Source organism: Tribolium castaneum, chromosome 1, assembly GCF_031307605.1.
Source record: "Tribolium castaneum strain GA2 chromosome 1, icTriCast1.1, whole genome shotgun sequence".
Classification (NCBI taxonomy): Eukaryota; Metazoa; Arthropoda; class Insecta; order Coleoptera; family Tenebrionidae; genus Tribolium; species Tribolium castaneum.
The window spans coordinates 3,484,030-3,505,422 of NC_087394.1; the positions used below are offsets into that span (position 1 = coordinate 3,484,030).

The 21,393-nt window shown below is 35.1% G+C and overlaps 3 protein-coding genes across 10 annotated transcripts in view; 2 read left to right on the forward strand and 1 right to left on the reverse strand.

Moving 5' to 3' along the window:
• The window catches only part of Fhos (Formin homology 2 domain containing), a 112,848-nt gene extending 101,095 nt beyond the window's left edge, over window positions 1-11,753 (forward strand). For 6 of the 7 annotated variants that reach the window (XM_015978736.2, XM_064355962.1, XM_015978744.2 and 3 more), the window contains 6 exons: window positions 1,248-2,107; window positions 2,797-3,393; window positions 3,738-3,955; window positions 4,011-4,203; window positions 10,678-10,951; window positions 11,191-11,753. In XM_015978736.2, the coding sequence (XP_015834222.1) occupies window positions 1,248-2,107; window positions 2,797-3,393; window positions 3,738-3,955; window positions 4,011-4,203; window positions 10,678-10,951; window positions 11,191-11,264 (2,216 nt within the window). In that variant the 3' untranslated portion in view covers window positions 11,265-11,753. Of the gene's footprint in view, window positions 1-1,247; window positions 2,108-2,796; window positions 3,394-3,737; window positions 3,956-4,010; window positions 4,204-10,677; window positions 10,952-11,014; window positions 11,077-11,190 lie in introns of all 7 variants that reach the window. The other variant, XM_015978745.2, reaches the window with a different exon arrangement.
• A 1,785-nt stretch (window positions 11,754-13,538) lies between these two features.
• Window positions 13,539-21,393, reverse strand: part of Fkbp14 (FK506-binding protein 14) — a 36,912-nt gene continuing 29,057 nt past the window's right edge. Inside the window, exons 2-3 of one of the 2 annotated variants that reach the window (XM_965813.2) lie at window positions 14,038-14,314; window positions 13,539-13,977 (exon numbers count right to left, since the gene is read on the reverse strand). In XM_965813.2, coding sequence (XP_970906.1) covers window positions 13,795-13,977; window positions 14,038-14,314 — 460 coding nt within the window. In that variant the 3' untranslated portion in view covers window positions 13,539-13,794. Of the gene's footprint in view, window positions 13,978-14,025; window positions 14,315-21,393 lie in introns of both variants that reach the window. The other variant, XM_008193265.3, reaches the window with a different exon arrangement.
• LOC103312499 (hypothetical protein) lies at window positions 20,453-21,094 on the forward strand. The gene is made up of 2 exons (XM_008193264.3): window positions 20,453-20,597; window positions 20,644-21,094. The coding sequence occupies exons 1-2, from the start codon at window positions 20,546-20,548 to the stop codon at window positions 20,979-20,981; spliced, it is 390 nt and encodes a 129-aa protein (XP_008191486.1). The 5' UTR covers window positions 20,453-20,545; the 3' UTR covers window positions 20,982-21,094.

Here is a 21,393-nt window from a genome sequence, read left to right on the forward strand (position 1 = left end):
TCTCACAGAAACTTCAAAGAATGTTTATATTAAAGCCCATAAATCAAGTTCTCAAGGTTGATATCACGCTCGATATGGAATATATGTTTATGTTAAGAACATTAATTTAATCCGCACGTGTGAATCAAGGTTGAGAACCACAATTTGGCTTTTTTAGACTATTAATTGAAGTATTAATTATTTACAAAAAATAAAAAAAAAATTGAAAAATTACACTGGTTTACAAAATTTACCTTAGTCTGTTGCCGCTAATTTATAGTTTTGGAGTTTAGATTTCAGATGTCCAAAATTTACGTTTCTATTTTAGAGCTTACGAAAAGTGCGGAAGTCTTAATATGAGTTACCTTATCTCAAAAACTAGAGCTGGTAAAAAAAAATCTCATGGCTGTTTTGAAATCAGCGTCCGAAAGTTACTCAACAACAGCAAAAAATTCTAAGACAACAGGGTCTAAAAAAGCTATGTACATTTTTCTGTATAAATGCCAATAAAACTAGAGCTGATAGAAAAAATCAGCATCAGCATCCAACAATTATTTAACAACAGCAAAAAAATCAGAAGGAACATAAAAAATAACTAACCAAAAGTTGTGTCTTTTATTTTTTTTTAAATGTTAACTCGAGTTACCTATATCTCAAAAATTAAAGCTGATAAAAAATTAATTTATTTATTTATTTATTTATTAAAAAATCAACTTCCAACATTTACTATTAAACAGCAAAAAAACCTGAGGCTACAGAAATACTAACTAGTTATCGATTGGTTGAATGGTTTAATACTTAATTAGTTAATCACTAATCTAATCAGAAATCTAATTTTCACATAAAGTTCCAAAAATGTTTATGTTAAACCCATAAACCAAGCTCTCAAGATTGATATCGCGCTCGATATGGAATATAGGTTTATGTTAAGAACATCAATTTAATTTTTATTTTTTGGGCTTCTTTACACTGTTAATTGAATTATTGATCCAAATATAGCAAGGGCTATTTAGCCGACAAATTTTTTGAAAAACTACTGTTTCATACCAAAATATCTAGATTTGACTTGCCTTCCGGTTCCTCCAATTGTTCAGTACTTAATTACTAATTAAATAATAACAAATAGGAGATCTAATTTCACGGAAACTTCAAGGCCCATAAATCAAGTTTTCAAGGTTGATATCGCACTCGATATGGAATATAATATGCTTATGTTAAGAACATAAAAGCATTTGAAAGATAAATTCGACGAATAATTTTTTCATTAGGAAACTACACAAACGCCCTCCAGCAGCGAATCGCCAACCGCAAAGACATCACCCCTCTCATGAACGCAGTCAACAAGCTTGACTCTGAAGAGAACCTCACTAAACAACCCTGGATCCTTTACGACGACTCCCAACAGCCAATCGACGAAAACACCGAAAATTCGAACGAAAACGAGCGAAATGTCCTCCTCCAACTCAAACGCGAAAACACAGTCAAAGACCTGACCCAAAAATTGGCCAATCAAAATATCCTCCATAGTCCTTCAGACGAAAACAAACCGAACCGAATCGGCGACATGACCGGTTTAATTTCCAAGGCCAAAGAAGGCTTAGCCAAGTCCAAGTCCAAAGCGGACGTGCTCAAGAGCCCAACAACTGAATCCCCGCCAAAAATCGAAGTAAAGAAGTCCGAAAACGAGCTCAGATGGGAGGAGTTAGTCGCGAATTTAGATCGTCCGTTGAACTTGTGTGATATGGACTTCACTGATTTGGGGAGCGACGACGAGGCGGATGTTCTGGCCCCAGCTGCTGTGTTCAATGGAATCCCTCCACCTCCTCCCCCTTTGAAGGAGAACGGGGCGCCCCCACCTCCCCCCTTATCAAAGGGGCCCCCTCCCGTCCCAAACCCCCCAGTTTTTGGGGTAACCCTCCCACGAATGTCCAAACAAGCCGAAACCAAAATCCCAATCAAGAAAAACAAGAAGACAGTAAAACTCTTCTGGAAGGAAGTCCGAGAGGATCCAGTTTGCTCCTCCAAACTCAAGACTGGTTTTATTTGGGACGAACTGAAACCAGTTTGTGTCGACACCCAAAAACTGGAACACCTGTTCGAGTCAAGGGCCAAGGACCTCATTACGAAGGTAAGTCGGGCAAAAATTTTGGTTTTGGCCAAACTCTTTTGGTGGAAGCATTTTTACAATTTTGAAGCTTCATTAAATATAATTCGTTTCTTTTTTTTTGTTTTCTTTGGTGATCCGCACGTGGCATGGTCTCAGGAGGTGAGTCATTGGGTGGTGATGGTATAGTTTTTTTGGTTTTTGCACACCCTTCACAGTGCTGCCAGCGTGGCAGCACTGCTCATTGTAGATGTTTTCGGACCTCACACCTCTAATAACACTGTAGTGCCAACGTAGGGACACGTGTAACCTTTCCAGATCTTGTACTAGTCTACGGCAGCGCTATCCAACCGAAAAAATTTTTTAAAGCTTATATTTTCCGGGTTGTGCGAATGAACTGGAATCTTGCACACTTACGTAATCTACGTGACAACGCTGTACTTTTTAATATTAAGCATAATAATAGAGTATTACAGAATTACTTTATACAGTTGACCACCAAAACTTTCATAAATTTTAGAATCCTAGAGCTTGGAAGCAAAAATATTTCACTTTTTTGTGCATTTAAAAAAATAGCTTTTCTTAAAAAAACATTTGTTAGAAACTTTTTCACTAAGAGAAGTTGGACAGCGCTGTTTAGAGCATGGTAAATGGTTGTGGTCCCCTTTTCCCTCCACCATTTCAATTACTATATAGCCCATGTAACCATTTAGAAACAGCAAGAGATGAATAAAAACAAGGAAATAATCGTCCTGGACCCGAAACGCTCCAACGCCATCAACATCGGCATGACTAAGTTACCCCCCCCACGTTCCATCAAAACCGCCATTTTAAAAATGGACGCCACCATAATGAACCGGGAAGGTATCGAAAAATTGCTCACAATGCTGCCAACTGAAGAGGAAAGGTCTAAAATACAAGAAGCCCAAGCTGCCAATCCTGATCTTCCTCTAGGGAGTGCGGAACAGTTCCTTTTAACTCTAGCATCAATCTCTGAATTACCGGCAAGACTTAAATTGTGGGCTTTTAAGCTCGATTTTGAAAATTCCGAACGGGAAATTGCCGAACCCTTGATGGATTTGAAGCAAGGGATTGAGGTTTTGCGAGTGAATAAGACGTTTAGGGGGATTTTGAGCACCCTTTTGTCGATAGGGAATTTTTTGAATGGGAATGAGGTGAAAGGGTTCCAAATTGATTATCTTGCCAAAGTACCTGAAGTCAAAGATACGGTCCATAAGCACTCTTTGTTGCACCATCTTTGCCATATTGTTATGGAGAAGTTCCCAGACGCGACTGATTTGTATTCAGAGGTTAGTACAAAAAATGACTTGACTTGACCTGACCTGACTTCTACTTAGAGACTTGAGTAAAAATAAAAATAGTTATTGTAAATGTCCTGTAATCCCCTTATTTTACATATTTTGAGGATATCTAATCTATAAATATATAAGACCTGACCTGACCTGACCTGACCTAACTAGACCGGACTTATACATTAGCATTAAAAAAGTACTATTTTAGCTGTCCTATCAATATTCAGAAGTTATAAGGAGAAATTTAATTTTTTTGCCATGACCTGACCTGACCTGACTTGACTTGACTTAACTTGTATTTAGAGGTTAGTTTAAAAATTGAAGTATTTGAATTTTCCTAGATTGGTGCAATTACTCGAGCTTCCAAAATCGACTTCGACGAACTTGCCTTGAACATCCAGAGGCTTGAGGCCGATTGCAAGGCCTCCTGGGACCACTTGAAACTCATAGCCAAACACGATGGTTCCACTATGATGAAAGTCAAAATGTCCGACTTTCTAGCCGATTGTGCCGAAAGAATTATTCTGGTTGGAATCATCCACAGGAGGGTTATGAACAGGTTTTTGATGCCAAAATTTTGGGAAATTGACCATTTTGACCAATGTTTTTTGCAGATTTCATAAATTTTTATTATGGTTAGGGATCCCTCTACATCAACTGTCGGATACCAAGCCAAATGAGTTTTGTAGAATCGTTTCCGAGTTTGCCTTAGAATATCGAACGACAAGGGAACGAGTTTTACAACAGTTGGAAAAGAAAGCCAATCATCGCGAACGCAATAAAACGAGGGGGAAAATGATAACGGATGTAAGTAGTCCGAGGCGAAGCCGAGGTGTATACAGTATTTTATTTCATATTAAAAAAAAATTAAGTGAAACTGGGGAGTTTACAATTTTTATTTAATTTGCGTTATTGTTGACTACTTTGTGAGTAAAATTTTTGAGAAGGTGCGGATTTTCCGAATTAAGTGAAATTTTGCATGCACACGTAATCTCCGTAATATTACAATAAGAAAGATTGTAAATAAACTCAATGACCCACCTATTCAATAAACAAAAATTTTATTTGCTTTTTACAAAACGATAATAAAGTAAAACTAAAAAATATTTTTTTTATTAAAAAAATACGGATTTGCATACGGATTAATAGTTTTTAAAACAATTAAAAGCTTTAGAAGTGGTTATTTAGCTTCCAATACATTTATAAATTTTTTCGTTGACCGTTTGGTTATGTTGATGTAAGTAATCCGAGGCGAAGCCGAGGTGTATTAGGAAAAAATATTGATACACCTCGGTTTCGTCTCGGAATGAATAAAAAATTCGTATTTTTGTTTACTACCTTTTATTTAATCTGCTTTATATTTAGCGAGTCTAATTTAAGAGGGTGCCGGCTATCTGAACATGCTAAAATTTTGCATACATACGTAATTTCCGTGAATAAAAAAAATAAATAAAATAAAAAATATTTACGCAAAATAATAATTTAAGAACAGTTATTATCGATATATCGGCTCCTAATTGAAATGCGAAGATGAAACCAGTCATTCGACAAAGCAGAAAAAAAAACGTACAAGCTTTTAGATATTTTTTGACAAAGAATGAAGAATTTAAAAGTTTCAAGCTGAAATTTTGCATATTCACCTTACATTTCAGCCATTCCATTTTAACGGACGGGACACTACAAATTTTTAGATTTTATTTTCAGTTTTTACGAACAGTATCAGTAGATGCGACGTTTTCTTTGTAGGAACTTATTACCAGTCAAATTGTTTGCAAGCTACAATTAGAGCCACATTTTTTAAATTTAAAATACGAGCACAAAAAAGAAATAAAAATTGATGACGGACGGGACACAAAAAAACTCACATTTTAAATTCTATTAATTTAAAAGGCACTAATTCCAACAACTATTTTTAAAGTAAAAGGTGGAACCTGTTGAAACTTTTGAAACCAACCGAACGACTTCTGATTAATTTACGTTTTGTTTATACATGACGGACGGGACAAAAAAATATTGTGTGAGAAAATAGCTTTAAAAAAATTTATTCAGACAAGTTTTATTTATTAAAAACTCTAACAACATTAAAATCAGACAGTAGAAGTTAAAATTCTTGGTTCTCTTTAACAGCGTAAGAAATAAGAACAATATTTTATGTTTGTGATTACGGACGGGACATCAAAAGTTATAAAGATAAAAAAGTAATATTACTAATCAATTTAGTCGCCGATTTCAATTTTTTAAACTATCAAAAACTAGAAAAATGCTCATCAAAAAACATTCAACAGTTGTATTACGTGTTATCGCCTAAAAGGCATAGTATATAAATTTTGGAATTCAAACTTTAGTGATTATAATATAAACCGAATCATGTATTTTGAAAGAAACTTAACATTACTGTTAGATTTGAGTGTCAGGGAACACAAAACACAGTCTGTTAAAACAAAAGTTTAATGATGAACTTCATTTCGGAAGATTAACAACAGCAAACATTTCAGGCCCACGCCATCACAGTAGCTTCTCCCCTAGTTACTTTCTGACTACCAACCTCATAACCTAAACTAACTAAATATTCTAACACTCGGTCATTCTGACCTTCGAGCGGACCTCCGCTCGACATAAAACAAGGAGCAATGAAATTTAATACACTAATGAAACAAAATCACTTAAAATAGTTTATAGTCAGCCAGTTTCTTTGGCATCCGTCTATTTCGTTTTGGTAGTTCTTCGGTTACAATTGCATCTGGTGTAGAATGTATCTGAACTTCAACAGTTTCGATTTGTGGAAGTTCATCTTCACTACTGTCACTGTCTTCGGGTTCTGTGTCTTCGGGTTCTGTGTCTTCGATTGGGTTTCTGTAGAGTTTGAGTTGAGAAACATTGGCTGTAGTCGTAAAAATGCGTCCCTCATCCGCAAGACTGGAGATACGATATACATCCGAAGGCAATTTCTCAATAACTGTTAATGGTCCTCTATATTTGGCTTTAGTTTTTGATGATTGTCCGGTTCCTCCAGGGATGTAGGTTTTGAACATAACGATGTCTCCAACGTTGTATGTCACACCTTGGAACTTCTTCTTATCATATCGTCTTTTATATGCTTTTTGTTTTTCAACAATTGCTTCACGAATTTCTGCTTGGATACTTTCGGGAGGAGTCCAGGTACAATCTTCGCCTTCTGCAAGCTTAGTGAGTTTTCCATCGTCGAACACGGGTAAGTATCCATGAAGGGCTTCAAATGGAACTCTACCAGTGGTTTTATTCAACATAGAATTTAAATTGCGTTCTACCTTGACAATCTTTTTGTCCCATTGTTCTTCGATATCCATTTCGCACATTAATGTGGGTATAAGAGTTCGCATTACTCTTTCCACTTGTCCATTTGCTTGAGGCCACCGGGGAGGTATTAATAAAACCTGTATGCCTAAGCTGTCGCAAAATTCACCGAATTCATCTGATTTGAAACATGAACCCTGGTCCGCCACTACGAGACGGGGTATTCCGTAATTGTCAATACAGTTTTGTAAGGCGCTTACACTTTCACTGGATTTTGTACTCTTCGTGGGGTACAGTTTCACAAACTTCGTTAAAGCATCGATTACCACAAGAATGTAAGAATTTTCGTCGTCGGTTTTTACTAAAGGGCCTACATGGTCTAAATGAATTTTTTCGAAAGGTCGTCGTGGTGGTCTCGGTGGGTGTAGCTCTCCGGGTCGCTTTCCTGATGGGATTTTATTTAGTAAACACTCCGCACACGCACTGATATGTCTTTGTACATATTGTTTCATCTTCGCGAACCAATATCTTTCTCGAATTTTTGCAACTGTTCGGTCAACGCCGAAATGTCCTAATTGGTCGTGATGTTTCACCACAATACTTTTCCTCATTGATTTTGGGATCACATACAGCCATTTTCCAGAACCATTCACGTTAACGTTTCTGAGTAGTCTCGCACTATCTAACTTGTAGGGAAGCACTCGCTGACGTTCCACTGGTGTTCTCTCTTCATTAGGTTTTTTCAAAATTTGGATTAGCTCACGAAGTTCAGCATCTCCATATTGAATCATTAGCACGTAGTCGGTCTCGTCAAGTGTTTGCAGGACTTCTAGTCTCTCATGAATGTGGTCAAGAGTGTCTTGAGAGTCATCGACAGGAGCACGGGAAAGGGCATCCACATGGGCCATTCTTCCACCTGGACGATGTTTAATCTCGACGTCATATTCCTGTAACAAATTAAACCAACGACAGATCTGGGCATTTTGCGTCTTAAAATTATTTAGAAATGTTATGGCTTGACAGTCCGTGTAGACCACAAATTTTAGTCCGATTAACAAATTGCGCAATCTCTCGATACACCAAACTACCGCCATCAGTTCTAATTTCGTCGAATGATACTTCTCCTCAACGTCAGTGGTTTTCTTCGAGATATAATATACGGGATGTAGTTGTCCTGCACTGTCCGTTTGAAGTAGCATTCCCGCCACGCCCGCACTACATGCGTCCGTATGTAATTCGGTTATAGTCGCTTTTGGATTATACAGTTTTAAAACCGGTTCAGCACACCAACTATCGCGCAAATCTTCAAAAGCTGCACTTTGGTCTTCTCCCCACGTAAATGTCTGAGTCTTCCTTGTCAAATCCGTCAAAGGTCGGGCACGTATTGCGTAGTTTCGCAAAAATCTCCGAAAATAACTTGTTAGTCCTAAGAATCTCTTCAATTCATGAATATTTTTCGGCGTTGGAAACTCTGATATGGCTCTCATTTTGGATTTAGCTGGTTGCATCTTCTCACTTGAAATTGTGTAGCCAAGAAATTCAACTTCTTTTAGTCCAAATACACATTTACGCAATTTTAAAGTCAACTTTGCTTTCTTAAGAGCCGTTAAAACCATTTTTAACTTGTCTAACATATCTGTCCAATCTTTCGCACCAAGCAAAATGTCGTCAATGTAAGTCATGCACACTTTATTTCTGAGTGGACCAAGGACTATGTGCATTAATCGGCAAAACTCATATGGGCCATTTGTTAATCCGAACATTAACCTCTCAAACTGGCCTGTCTCGTCTGGAGTTATAAAAGCAGTCTTCTCCTTCGATTCTTCATCTAACGGAATTTGCAAATATCCATGAGCGAGGTCCAATGTCGAAAATATTCTTGATTCGCTCAGCATCTCAAACTGTTCATCAATACTTGGAATTGGAAAAGGAACTTTTTCAGTTTGTTTATTCAATCTCCTGTAGTCAACAACTAGTCGAGGTTCACCACTTTTCTTCTGGACCAAGACGACTGGGCTAGCATATTGACTATTTGTTTCCGTCACTATTCCATTTTCCTTCCAATCACGGACTATATTTTTAATAATTTCTCGTTCTCGCAAACTTGCTCGATATGGTTTGGCACTTACTGGAACATTCGTATCTCTAATTTTCATTTTCATCACATCTGTGCAACCTAGTTCCTTTAAATTAAATGCAAAACAAGACCTAAATTCGTTGAAAAGCTTGATTAGCTCGTGTGTAATTTCAGGAGGAGTTGATGGGTCTACTATTATTTGATCTTCATTGGTCTGCCAATAATCATGTCCACACTTTGGGCATCATCAGCAACAATGCAGATATCAACATTATCTACGCGAACTTCATCGATTTGAATACCAGCATTCACTACACCTAAGCATGGTATTGGTGAATTATTTCCAAAACCAAACAATTGCACATCTTTTCTCGTGATGGGCCAATTGTTTTCTTTGACAACTGAACTTCTAACTGTGCAAACAGAACTGCCCATATCAATCATTGCATGGATATTTACGTCGTCTACTTTTGTCACTCGTAAATATTTTTCAATTCCATCGCTATCTTCTCTTGGCTTCTGATGGGACGAAATAAGACTAACTTCTTTCTTGACTGTTGCAACTGGTTTTCGCGAAAAATTCTGACTCTTTTCCCCATAAGAATTTTTACAATCCTTTGCCACATGACCCGTTTGTTTGCATTGAAAACAAATCGTTTGTTTTGGTTGAGTACATTTTGACGCCAAATGTCCCGCTTGTAAACAATTGTAGCACTTAATTTCGTTAATGTTTTTACTCGGTTTTTTCGAACGTTCATTTATACCGGAAAACGCGCGCGAATTATTCAAAATTCTCGAAAATTCAATGATGTCATGAAGAAGTTCATCCGCGTCTGTATGCGATTTCGCGACTAGTCCTTGCACAATATTTTTATTCGATAGTCCCACAACTATTTGTTCCTTTGTTTCCGCGAAAGGTAACTTCAATTTTTGGCACAATTGGAATTTATCGTGAAAATATGTGGATACAGACTCACCGGGTATCTGTTGCCTACTTTGCATTTGTCGCCAACACTCCGTTGTGCTTACTCTGATTTCGAAGGTTTTCTTAAATTGGGTAACGAAGTCGGTCCATGTTTTGATTTCCGTGCGATGGGCATCATACCATTTTCTTGCCGCTCCCACAAGATGGTTCCTGGCTGTCTCCAAGCAACATTCGTTTGACCACGAATGGATTTCTGCCGTGACGTTTATCTTCTCCAACCATTCGATTGCTGCACCACTCTCACAATCGCCATCAAATGTCTCAACTGATTTCGAAAAATCGGGCACAGTTTGAATCGTTGTTCCACGATTTTGTTGTTCAAGCATCATTTTCATTAGTCTTTCTTCGCTGGCAACACGGTTTTGTTCCATGACTCGTAAAGCATCCGTGAACATCGTCATCATGTCCGCAACAACCTTCTCGGTACCCATGATGATGATTTCTTCCACTGATCGGCTGATCGCAATTCGTCAAAAGAGAAAAATTGAATGACGCTGTAACACCACTTTTACAGACGCCAAACACACGCGCTCACTTATTTTCTCCACACACTGGACTTTTTGGGAAAATCCCACTTCTGATTGTTAGATTTGAGTGTCAGGGAACACAAAACACAGTCTGTTAAAACAAAAGTTTAATGATGAACTTCATTTCGGAAGATTAACAACAGCAAACATTTCAGGCCCACGCCATCACAGTAGCTTCTCCCCTAGTTACTTTCTGACTACCAACCTCATAACCTAAACTAACTAAATATTCTAACATTACTAAAATCATTTTGCAATTTCGACCTGCAATGGCTGTTCACTTTATTTAATAAAAATTTGAAGCACGAACGAGCGATAGCGAGAGTGCCTCCAATAGTTGAGATTACCAACTTAGTTCATTAAATAAGTATTAAAAACTTAAAATTTAAGCCAAAAGTACATTTTTTTTCAATTTTTAGATTGGCAAATTCCGCACCAAGGAGGACCGCGCCGACGCCGAGCTGCGCCAACTCCTCGGCAGCGACATCTCCGACGTGGAGAGCATGCAAGGCACTCTCCCGTGGCGCCGCACTCGGCGCGATTCCAACCGTTCCTTCCTAGGCCAAGCCAACGGCAACCTGACAGATGGAGACGACGAAATTCTGGAAAGCCTCGTCAAGACTGCCACCAAGGGACCCTCCAGGACGGCGCCACGCGAACGGAAACGCACGAGACACGCCGACAGAAAGTCGCGTAAGTAGCTATTACAGGTTTCTGTAATTTACACACAGTATACTTTGTATTGTGTTGAAACAGTGAAGCGTTCTCGCACAAGAGAGAACAATCCGTTCGGTAGCAGAGACTCGCCCTAATTGGCGGTATGTGATTGGCTGAGAGCACGTGCATGTTTTTTTTGTTTGCGATTGCATGTATTTATGTGTTTTTGTTGTAACTTCGGCGTTTGGACTTCAAGACTAATTTTTTTTCTTTAGTGAGACGAACTCTGAAGAACGGTCTGTCCGAAGAGGAGAAAAAGCACCTGTCGGCCTACATCAAAGGCTACTAACCCGTCCCTGGTGCCAATTCCTGTCTAGAGAATTTTACATTGTTTTTAATTTATTTAGCGCATCTGTGAGATGTTAAATGTATACTATTACAACTGACTTTGTTATGTGATAAAAGTATGGCTGCTCACTCATCTTGTTGTTTTTTTTTTATTATTAATTTATAAAAAGAAAAACATTGGAATAGTTAGCACATCGTAGGATTAGGTTTAATTTATTTACTTTGTAACGGTAGGAAGGGATGAGGACAGCGCGTTTGAATGTAATGTGCCTTAAAAGAAATGGCAACACAACCAAACTAGTCTTGGTTTTACTCATAATTTTTTATTTGTCTTCAAGTGTGAGTGACTTTTTTTCTCTTTTTTAATCAAGACTATTTCTGGGAAATTTGAGCTACTTTTTTATTTTCTCCTTTTTCATTGCTGTGTTTATGTTACTAGGTAGATTACTAAAGATGAATTTACCTTAATAAATAAATTTTGTTATGATAATATTGCGTTTTATTTTAAACCCTGGAAAACAAACAAGATTCAGTGAAAAGTAACTCATTTTTATAAAATCGGTAAAATTGCGTTTATTTGATTTTAATAATGATTTAAAAAAATATTAGAAACAGGATCACAGCAACACCAAGAGGTGTTTAAATTTAAAGACCTCTTTGCCTTCATATGATCCTGATACTGAGTCCAATTTTAAATTTTTGCAAAATTTAAAAATTTTCTTCGGACCAGGATCACAGGAACGCAAAGAGATCTTTAGCTCTAAAGACCTCCTTGCCTTCATATGATCCTGATACTGATTCCAATTTTAAATGTTTGCAAAATTTTAAAATTTTCTTCGGACCAGGATCACAGGAACGCGAAGAGATCTTTAGTTCTAAAGACCTCCTTGCCTTCATATGATCCTGATACTGATTCCTATTTTAAATTTTTGCAAAATTTTAAAATTTTCTTCGGACCAGGATCACAGGAACGCGAAGAGATCTTCAGCTCTAAAGACCTCTTTGCCTTCGTATGATCCTGATAATGATCCCAATTTTAAATTTTTGCAAAATTTTAAAATGTTCTTCGGACCAGGATCACAGGAACGCAAAGAGATCTTTAGCTCTAAAGACCTCCTTGCCTTCATGTGATCCTGATACTGATTCCAATTTTAAATTTTTGCAAAATTTTAAAATTTTCTTCGGACCAGGATCACAGGAACGTGAAGAGATCTTTAGCTCTAAAGACCTCCTGGCCTTCATATGATCCTGATACTGATTCCAATTTAAAATTTTTGCAAAATTTAAAAATTTTCTTCGGACCAGGATCACAGAAACGCGAAGAGATCTTTAGCTCTAAAAACCTCCTTGCCTTCATATGATCCTGATACTGAGTCCAATTTTAAATTTTTGCAAAATTTAAAAATTTTCTTCGGACCAGGATCACAGGAACGCGAAGAGATCTTTAGCTCTAAAAACCTCCTTGCCTTCATATGATCCTGATACTGAGTCCAATTTTAAATTTTTGCAAAATTTTAAAATTTTCTTCGGACCAGGATCACAGGAACGCGAAGAGATCTTCAGCTCTAAAGACCTCCTTGCCTTCATATGATCCTGATACTGAGTCCAATTTTAAATTTTTGCAAAATTTTAAAATTTTCTTCGGACCAGGATCACAGGAACGCGAAGAGATCTTCAGCTCTAAAGACCTCTTTGCCTTCGTATGATCCTGATAATGATCCCAATTTTAAATTTTTGCAAAATTTTAAAATGTTCTTCGGACCAGGATCACAGGAACGCAAAGAGATCTTTAGCTCTAAAGACCTCCTTGCCTTCATGTGATCCTGATACTGATTCCAATTTTAAATTTTTGCAAAATTTTAAAATTTTCTTCGGACCAGGATCACAGGAACGTGAAGAGATCTTTAGCTCTAAAGACCTCCTGGCCTTCATATGATCCTGATACTGATTCCAATTTAAAATTTTTGCAAAATTTAAAAATTTTCTTCGGACCAGGATCACAGAAACGCGAAGAGATCTTTAGCTCTAAAAACCTCCTTGCCTTCATATGATCCTGATACTGAGTCCAATTTTAAATTTTTGCAAAATTTTAAAATTTTCTTCGGACCAGGATCACAGGAACGCGAAGAGATCTTTAGCTCTAAAGACCTCTTTGCCTTCATATGATCCTGATACTGAGTCCAATTTTAATTTTTTAACGCAGAGATCTTAGATAAAAATTTTGAAAGATTTTTTCAAAAATTGTGATTGTCAGGTGTTAGGTAAACCAAACAACTTAATAAAAAAACGTTTATTAACTTTAATAGTATAACAACATACAATAGATTGCACTAAAATTAACTTCATCCATAATTCATCGATTAACAACAACTGTAAGCCGTATGAACATAAATAAATAAGATTAGCTCAAAGGAATGTATAAAAAGAAACTTCGATTAAAAATTCCGTGGCTCGCAAACACTGTATAAAAGGTAAAAAACTAAGTTGCAGTCCAGACCTCACACCACTAAAACTACCATCAGTCGTTGCGGTTACAATTCGTCGTGTTTGGGTCCCGAGAACTCATCATGCGAGATAAAGCCATTCTTGTCTTTATCTTCATGCTGGAAGATCTCCTCGACCAACTTGTCATGGTCTGCGAGCATATTCTTCATTTCCTCGCTGGGCGTTTCGCCCTCGGCTGCCACCATCTGCTTCTTCAAGTACTCGCTCACCTTTAAACAGATTGTTACCGCAAATTAGACGCACGCATTACTATTTACAAAACTATTTACTTCCTCTCGACTCAGCTGATTGTCCTTGTCGTTGTCGATCTCCTTGAAGACGTTGGTGGTCGGCGGGGAGTCCCCGATGTTGATTAGTTCCACCTCGAAGATGAGGGTGGCGCCACCTGGGATCACGCTTCCAGCGCCACGGTCGCCGTAGCCCAGGCTGGGTGGGATGGTCAGTTTGCGCTTCTCGCCAACGCACATGTTGAGCAGGCCTTGGTCCCAGCCCTTGATCACTTGCCCAACGCCCAGTTGGAAGCTGAAGGGCTGGTCACGGTCCATGCTGAAACAAAAAAAATATTTAATCACCGACATAAACTAAAAAAATTAAAAGAAAAAATTGTACCAAAACAAATTGGTTCACACGTGAGTTAAAGGAAAAAAAGGACAAAAACGACAATCTCAACAATGAAAAAAAGATGCAAATGATCATTTTATTTCCAAATTAAATAATATGACAAGTGACAGAACTGTAAGAAAAAAAAAGAAAAACTAAAAGAAATTAAAACAATATCAAAGACCCAATTTTCAACAACAAATAGTACATTTAACAGAATTAAGGGAAACAACAGTAATGGTGTATATACAGGGAGTTCTTTTTATGATAGTCATGTCAAAACTGTCATTTGTTTAATCAGAAATGTTTTTAGGGCAAACTATTCAAAAATAGTTGTGGTTAGTAAGAAATTTTCTACAATGTCAAAAAAACATATCGAAAATTATCACAGATGGGTATAGGAAATGCTAATACAGATCGATGCAGAAAAAAATTCTCCTCCATCTAGTAAAATAAAAATTGGGACATTCCATTTGAAAAAATTAAGTTATGGGTACTTGAAGTTGTTCAAATTCAACCGTAAAATTTTTGGGTTTATTAACCTCATTTCCAATTTTGAACACACTGGAGAACAGGTGTAGGCTTTCTCTTTTAATTCTCCGAATATGATTTCGAAATCTCTAAAACTAAGAGACTTACCGATTTTTAAAGTGACAGGTGCAAATCCAAAAATTTTCAAAAAATCTTAAATATGACGAAAACGGTTAAACTTAGGTATAGGGAAAGCTGATAAAAACGGCCATAAAATAACTCAACTAATCCAAAAACGCTGTGAAAAACATAGCTTTCTATTTAAAATAAGAAAGTTGATAGCGATTTCCGGTGTAACCGGAAGTGCCGCCATCTTGAAAATATTTTCATTGTGCAGAACTCAACGGATTATGACTGAGCACCAACTTTGAAGTAAATATCTTTATTAGAACTTTCAATATCCATTGTTCAATATAATACATTTGGTGTTCCTCAAGGGTCCGTATTAGGACCTCTATTGTTTACAATTTATATAAATGAACTTCCCAGGCGACACGTTCTATTATAATATATATTATTCGCAGACGATACGATAATTGTAAACAGTGACAGTGACGATAAATCATTACATAACATTGCCTTATCATCGCACAAATAAATCAAAGAAGAAATTCGAGACAAATACACAATCATCTCTTAATGAAGACAAAACACAATTGATTAAATTTTTATTAAGATTATTAAATTTTTAGGTATAGTCAATTTTATAGCCCCTTAAACTTTTAAGACCATTTAAATAAAAAAAAACAGTATTTATGCTTTTTTATACTCGTGTACCTAGGCTGGGAAAATTTTCGGAAATGATGATTCAAGCGTAATTGCGGTTAGTTGCCCACTTTCTCCAGTGAAAGTATCAAAATATCATTAGTAGTTACTTCCAGACTGAATTGTCTGAACAACAGCATATCATTAAGCTTCGAGATTTGAAGTGAAACCACAGTAGATTTCATTAAAAGTGGGCGAAAAACCAGAAACTTAATTCAAAAACTATATTATCTTGGCCTTGCTGGAGTGTTTCAACAAGTTTTTACAATAACAAATTCACAATGAGTTGAACAAATTGCATATTGTTGTTTTTTTTGTCTTCAAATTGGCCGAAAGGTTATATTATGCTGATAAGAGCAAAATTACTCACTTTTTCAGAGTTCAAGTAAAGTAAGATTGTTGTTATCTTTTTAAAAAAAAATATTTTTTTTGCGAAATTTTGGAATGTCTACGTTTATGATTTAAAAAAAAGCAATTTTGACTGAAAAGAACCATTAAATCACACTTTACCTGGAATTTGTTGAAAATTACAAATAGCGTTATTTTGGCTTTTTTTGAAAAATTCATCTGGAATTTTATACCCAGAATAAAATTAGTTTTGTCATTTCAAGGTTTTAAAGCGAAAATTCGATTTTTTTCTATGGTTTCAATAAGTTTGCCTTTTGCGAATTTTTTGAATCTTTGAAAAAAATATTTTTTGACATATTCCCTCCAATTGATTTTTTTAAAAAGGTTGTCCACATTTTAGTGAATAAATAAAAAAAATCGCAAAATTTTTAGATAAACAAAAACTTCACTTATTTTCTAAAATTTTTCTTTAATAGTTTGAAAATTAATAATTCACTAAGTCGATTATTTTGTTGAATTTAGCTTATTTTGCAACACAAATTACTTAATTTATGCCAAAAACGCACAAAAAATTAACTTTAAGTAGCTTTTTTTAAATATATATAACCTTTTTCTGATGAATGAGTGTCAGATATTACAAAATTGGCAAAATTTTGGTAAATAAAAACTTGGCTTATTTAAGAGATTTTACCGAGGCAGTGTCCTTGTTTCGTTCAATGTATATTTCTTAAAAACATTTATATTTAATAGAATAAAAGCCAAAAAACGCATTTTCTAGGCATACAAAGCTTTTTTGAATGCATGGAAAAATAGGTCCTAAATTAAAAAATCGCTGCGCTGTATTTTGAAAAGATTTATAACTGTATCACAAACATCCAAACAAAATTATACTTTTGCTCGAGTTCAATTGATTTGTTTGATAAAAAAATTACCTGGCTAATGCCAGAAATCCCAAAATTCAAAAATAAAAAAATACCAAAACAAAATTATTAATTATTTTAAAACTAAAACTAAACTCCTAACTTTAGATACTTTTAAGAAGTGCAAAAACGTTTATTTTACGAGATGTTATTAAAAAATATTCTACCGTGCATGCTTTTATTAACCAGAAAACATAATTTTTGGACTTGTTAATTTTTTGCTATAAAGGAGGATTTTATTTAATTGACCTGTTGACCTTTTTTGAAACAAGTCTGGTCAAAACTTGGGCACACGCCCAACACGTGTAACCACTTTCATCCAAAACCGGCCCAGGCAATGGTCAGGGCCGGCCTGGCCCATGAATATCCAAACAAGGTCGTTCTCTGAATTTTTCACGTGCACATCTTCAGAGAGCTGTTTCCAAAGCAAGCATCGACCTTGAACGTGGCCATATCGGAAAATTAGCCTGTTATATCGCGGCGAATTTTTCTTATGCATGACGTTGTGAATTTTTAAAATCTTTTTGTCTTGTCTCCGAGATAGCGACTGCCGTACGTACGCACAGCGCGACACACTTAAATATTAATCGCAGTAAGCGCTGTGGGTTCCTTTTTTTTAAGGGAAAAGTTCGTCTCAACTGTGTCGTTACATTGCGCTGCGATCTTAAAAAGTTTCGTTATTACGGGACGTCTCGGGCGGCGAAGACATTATAAATAACAACGCATCATAAAGGCGGCCGGGGGCGGCCCTTAATATATATTTTTTATTTAGTTAAATAATTATATTTAAATATTTGCTGATTTTGTCACAGTTTTTTATACTTTTTTTAACTTTTCTATAACAAGACACAGGCTATAGATATGTAGAAGTCAAGTCACCTTAGAAACCAACAAATGTCAAGTTAATCGAGGATTAAATTTTACTTGAGATTCAAACGTTCTTTAAAAAAGGAATAAAGACAAAAAAATATAAATTAGAAAAAAAAACAATAAGAATGTAAAGCTAGAACAAAAAAGGCACCTTGCGTAAAATTTCCCACAACTTTGGTAACTTTTTATTTTATTTTATTTTATTTTATTCTTTTTTAAATTTGTTTTTACTTAATTTTTTTATTTCTTTATATTTACTTACCAGAAAGATAAAAGGAGCGTACCATAAGTAATAAACAAAACTGTTGGTTGCGATTAAAAAAATTATAAAATTACGTCATTTCTTAAGAACTAGTGACGTCATAAACTTTGACATAACGTCAAATTGTACGAGTAGTATATATAAAAATAAATTCGACCTGTTTGAGGTTTTTTATTTTATTGAAAAATCAGCCATAACAAAGATGTTAAACTGTTTAGAAAAAAAACCTTGCAAGGAATGCAAAGATCAAAAAACTGAAACACCCGGTATATTATTTTATATGTATTATAAAGTTCTTTATGCGGAAACAGAGGTCCCTGTATAAGTTGTTAGTTCTAGATCACTTCAAATTAATGGAAATATGTATATTAATGGTAAAATATTTTCATAAATAAAAAAGTTCGAATGTTTTTCAAAAATTAATTGTACAGTTAAGGAGTTCAAAATAACGCACTTTTTTTAAAAATTTTGAATTAGATACTTTGTTTCTTAATAAAAAAACGTTCTAAACCGAGTCAAATAAACAAAAACTAATGCATCTTAAAGTTAATATTGTGATTTTTTGGCAGAATATATTGATTTTAAATCTAAAAAAGTAGATGAAAATAATGCGTCTCAGACCACATTTGTGCTACTTTTAGCATTATTTTTTGAATTACTTTGGAATTTAGGATAAAAACTGTCCAAAAACTCATTTTAAGAGTAGATCAAATTTTACAATTTTTGGGTTATTTTAAAAAGATTATTCAAACTAAGTGCGTTTATCGATCAAAAAAATCTTCAAAATCGAGTTAAATCATCAAAATTATCACATCTAAAAGTCCGGTTTTAATTGTCAGGTCTAGTATATTAGAGCTCTTAAAAAATGAATTAAATAAAATAAACTTTTATCTACTCTTGCCGTTAAAGTGTTATTTTATCTACTCAAAAACATGATAAAGAAATAGTTTAACATCTGCAATAGGAAAAATAAATAAACCTTCTTTTAATTTCCCGGCGCCTTCACCAATTCTACAACACTAAAAATATTACAGTTCGCAAAAATAAACAATGTTTATAGACGTGCGTTTATAGATTAAAAAAAATCTTCAAAATCGAGTTAATTGGGCAAAAATATCACATCTAAAAACTAATTATGGTCCGGATTTGATTGTCAGGCCTCGTATATTAGAGCTCTTAAAAAAATTTATTGAATAAAATTAACTTTTATCTACCCTCGCCGTTAAAGTGTTATTATATTTACTCAAAAGAGATGATAAAATAATAGTTTAACATTTGCAATAGGAAAAAATAAATAAATCTTATTTTAATTTCCCGGCGCATCCACCATTTTTGCACCACTAAAAATATTACAGTTCTCAAAAATAGAACTATTACTATTGACCCACTTTAGAAAATAATTTTTGTAAACAATAAACTTTGCAAAATTTCATTTCAAAATGTCAACATATCCGCGTCAGAATTCCAAAAAAAATTGTTTTTAAAACTTCTGGCATTTTGTGCTATGTTTTAGCACTGATTGATAGTTGAATAATTTAAACAATTTTCATTTTGTTTATGAGTGTTTTTCCCTGTATTTCATTTCGTTTTCACAAAAAGAAGACACGGGGGTTTACCGGAGATGCGTCGAAAAATAAACTAATAGTACTACCTCTACCTGCGATTTTCTAAAAGCTACAACAATGATTATTAATGTCACTAATAGCGTCACTTGTGCGGAAAGTAACTGCAATGTGCACGACATGCGAGCTAATGCTTAAACTTTTTAACTTTTTAAAATAAATTTTCAGATAAATAAAACGTACCTACAAGTGGAAATTTGTTTATTATTATTTTAGAATGAGAAAGTGATAATTGTTATTCTACCGGTTTAGCGCTACAGATAAAAACATCCCGCTACATAATGGCCTATAAAAGTTTCCACGTTACGATCACCTGTAACTCACATAAAACTCTATCAGAACAATTTCAAATTTTCCAACAAGATTAAACTCACATAATAAAATGTGTGGAAAGCAGAGCAGGAGTTTTGTTCCTTCACTCCTATTAAAAATCACTCTGAGAGATTACAGCCTAATTTTCTTAATGCCAACAAATGATTTTAAGACAAGTTCAGATTTTTAATTTATTTTGAACGTGATTAATCGAGACCACTTTTGCACCAAAATTTTGATTATCACGTTATAAAATTCTCAGATTGTCAAAATCAATCCAAAATTGTTAATTATTCAACGAGCAAAAACGGTTAATAGGCCAATCCGAATTTTCAAAAATTGCAGTTATAGACTTTTGAACAATGAAGCAAATGAGGCCTGCATGAAAAATTCAAGTTGTATTTAAGTTTGCTGTTTAACTCAAGAGGGTCAAAGAAGTGTAATAACAACAACAACAAAATAAATCTAGTTACGCTAATTAAAAATAATCTACAATTCTGATAAGAAAACGAAGAATTTCAGTCTCAGAATCATAACAACAAACACCATGAACACTTCCACTTCAGTTCTATATTTCCTAGTCCTGACTTTGTTTATAGGTAAGTTCACAATTTTCAACTCAAAACCAAAAAATCGCAATTGCAGTCAAAGCCCAACAACTTGAATGCTACGAATGCGAACCCAAGGCCGTTGCAAAATGCCTATCACCGCACACAAACAACATCACAGCCGTTCCTTGCTACACTAGTGACGAATTAGCATCTAACGATACCGAAAAAAGCGACTATGAGTGTTTCTCCCTGTATTTTATTGCGTGGACCAAGGACGATGAGTCGGGGGTTTACCGGGGGTGTGTTGAAAAGGGAGCCATTGTTTCTCTCGTGGATTTTTTCAAAACAACGGTGAAGGTCGGTAATGTCACCAATTGGGTCACTTGTGCAGAAAGTAAATGCAACGTGCATGATATGGGAAGCAAAGCCTAATTTGTGTATTGTCCAGTTTTTTTTTCAGTTAAGAGTTGATGGTCACTGGATATTTATGCATTCTGTTCTATTTTGTAATTTAACATTTTGAGTAAATAAATATCTATCTGTAACTTTTGTCGTTTTTTGTTACACCTTGTGTAACTTTTGTATTTTTTTTATTACTGTGTTTTTGCACCAATGAATAATAGAAAAGTAATAAAAACATCTGCAATAGGAAAACTAAATGAACCTTATTTTATTCTCCCGGCGCATCCACCAATTTTAAAGCACACCAAAAATATTGCAGTTCTCAAAAATAGAACTAATTTAAATAATAATTAAATTAATATTGAACCACTTTAGTAAATAATAATAAAATGGCAACAAGTCCATGTCAAAACTGCAACAAAAATTTGCACGATATGGAAAG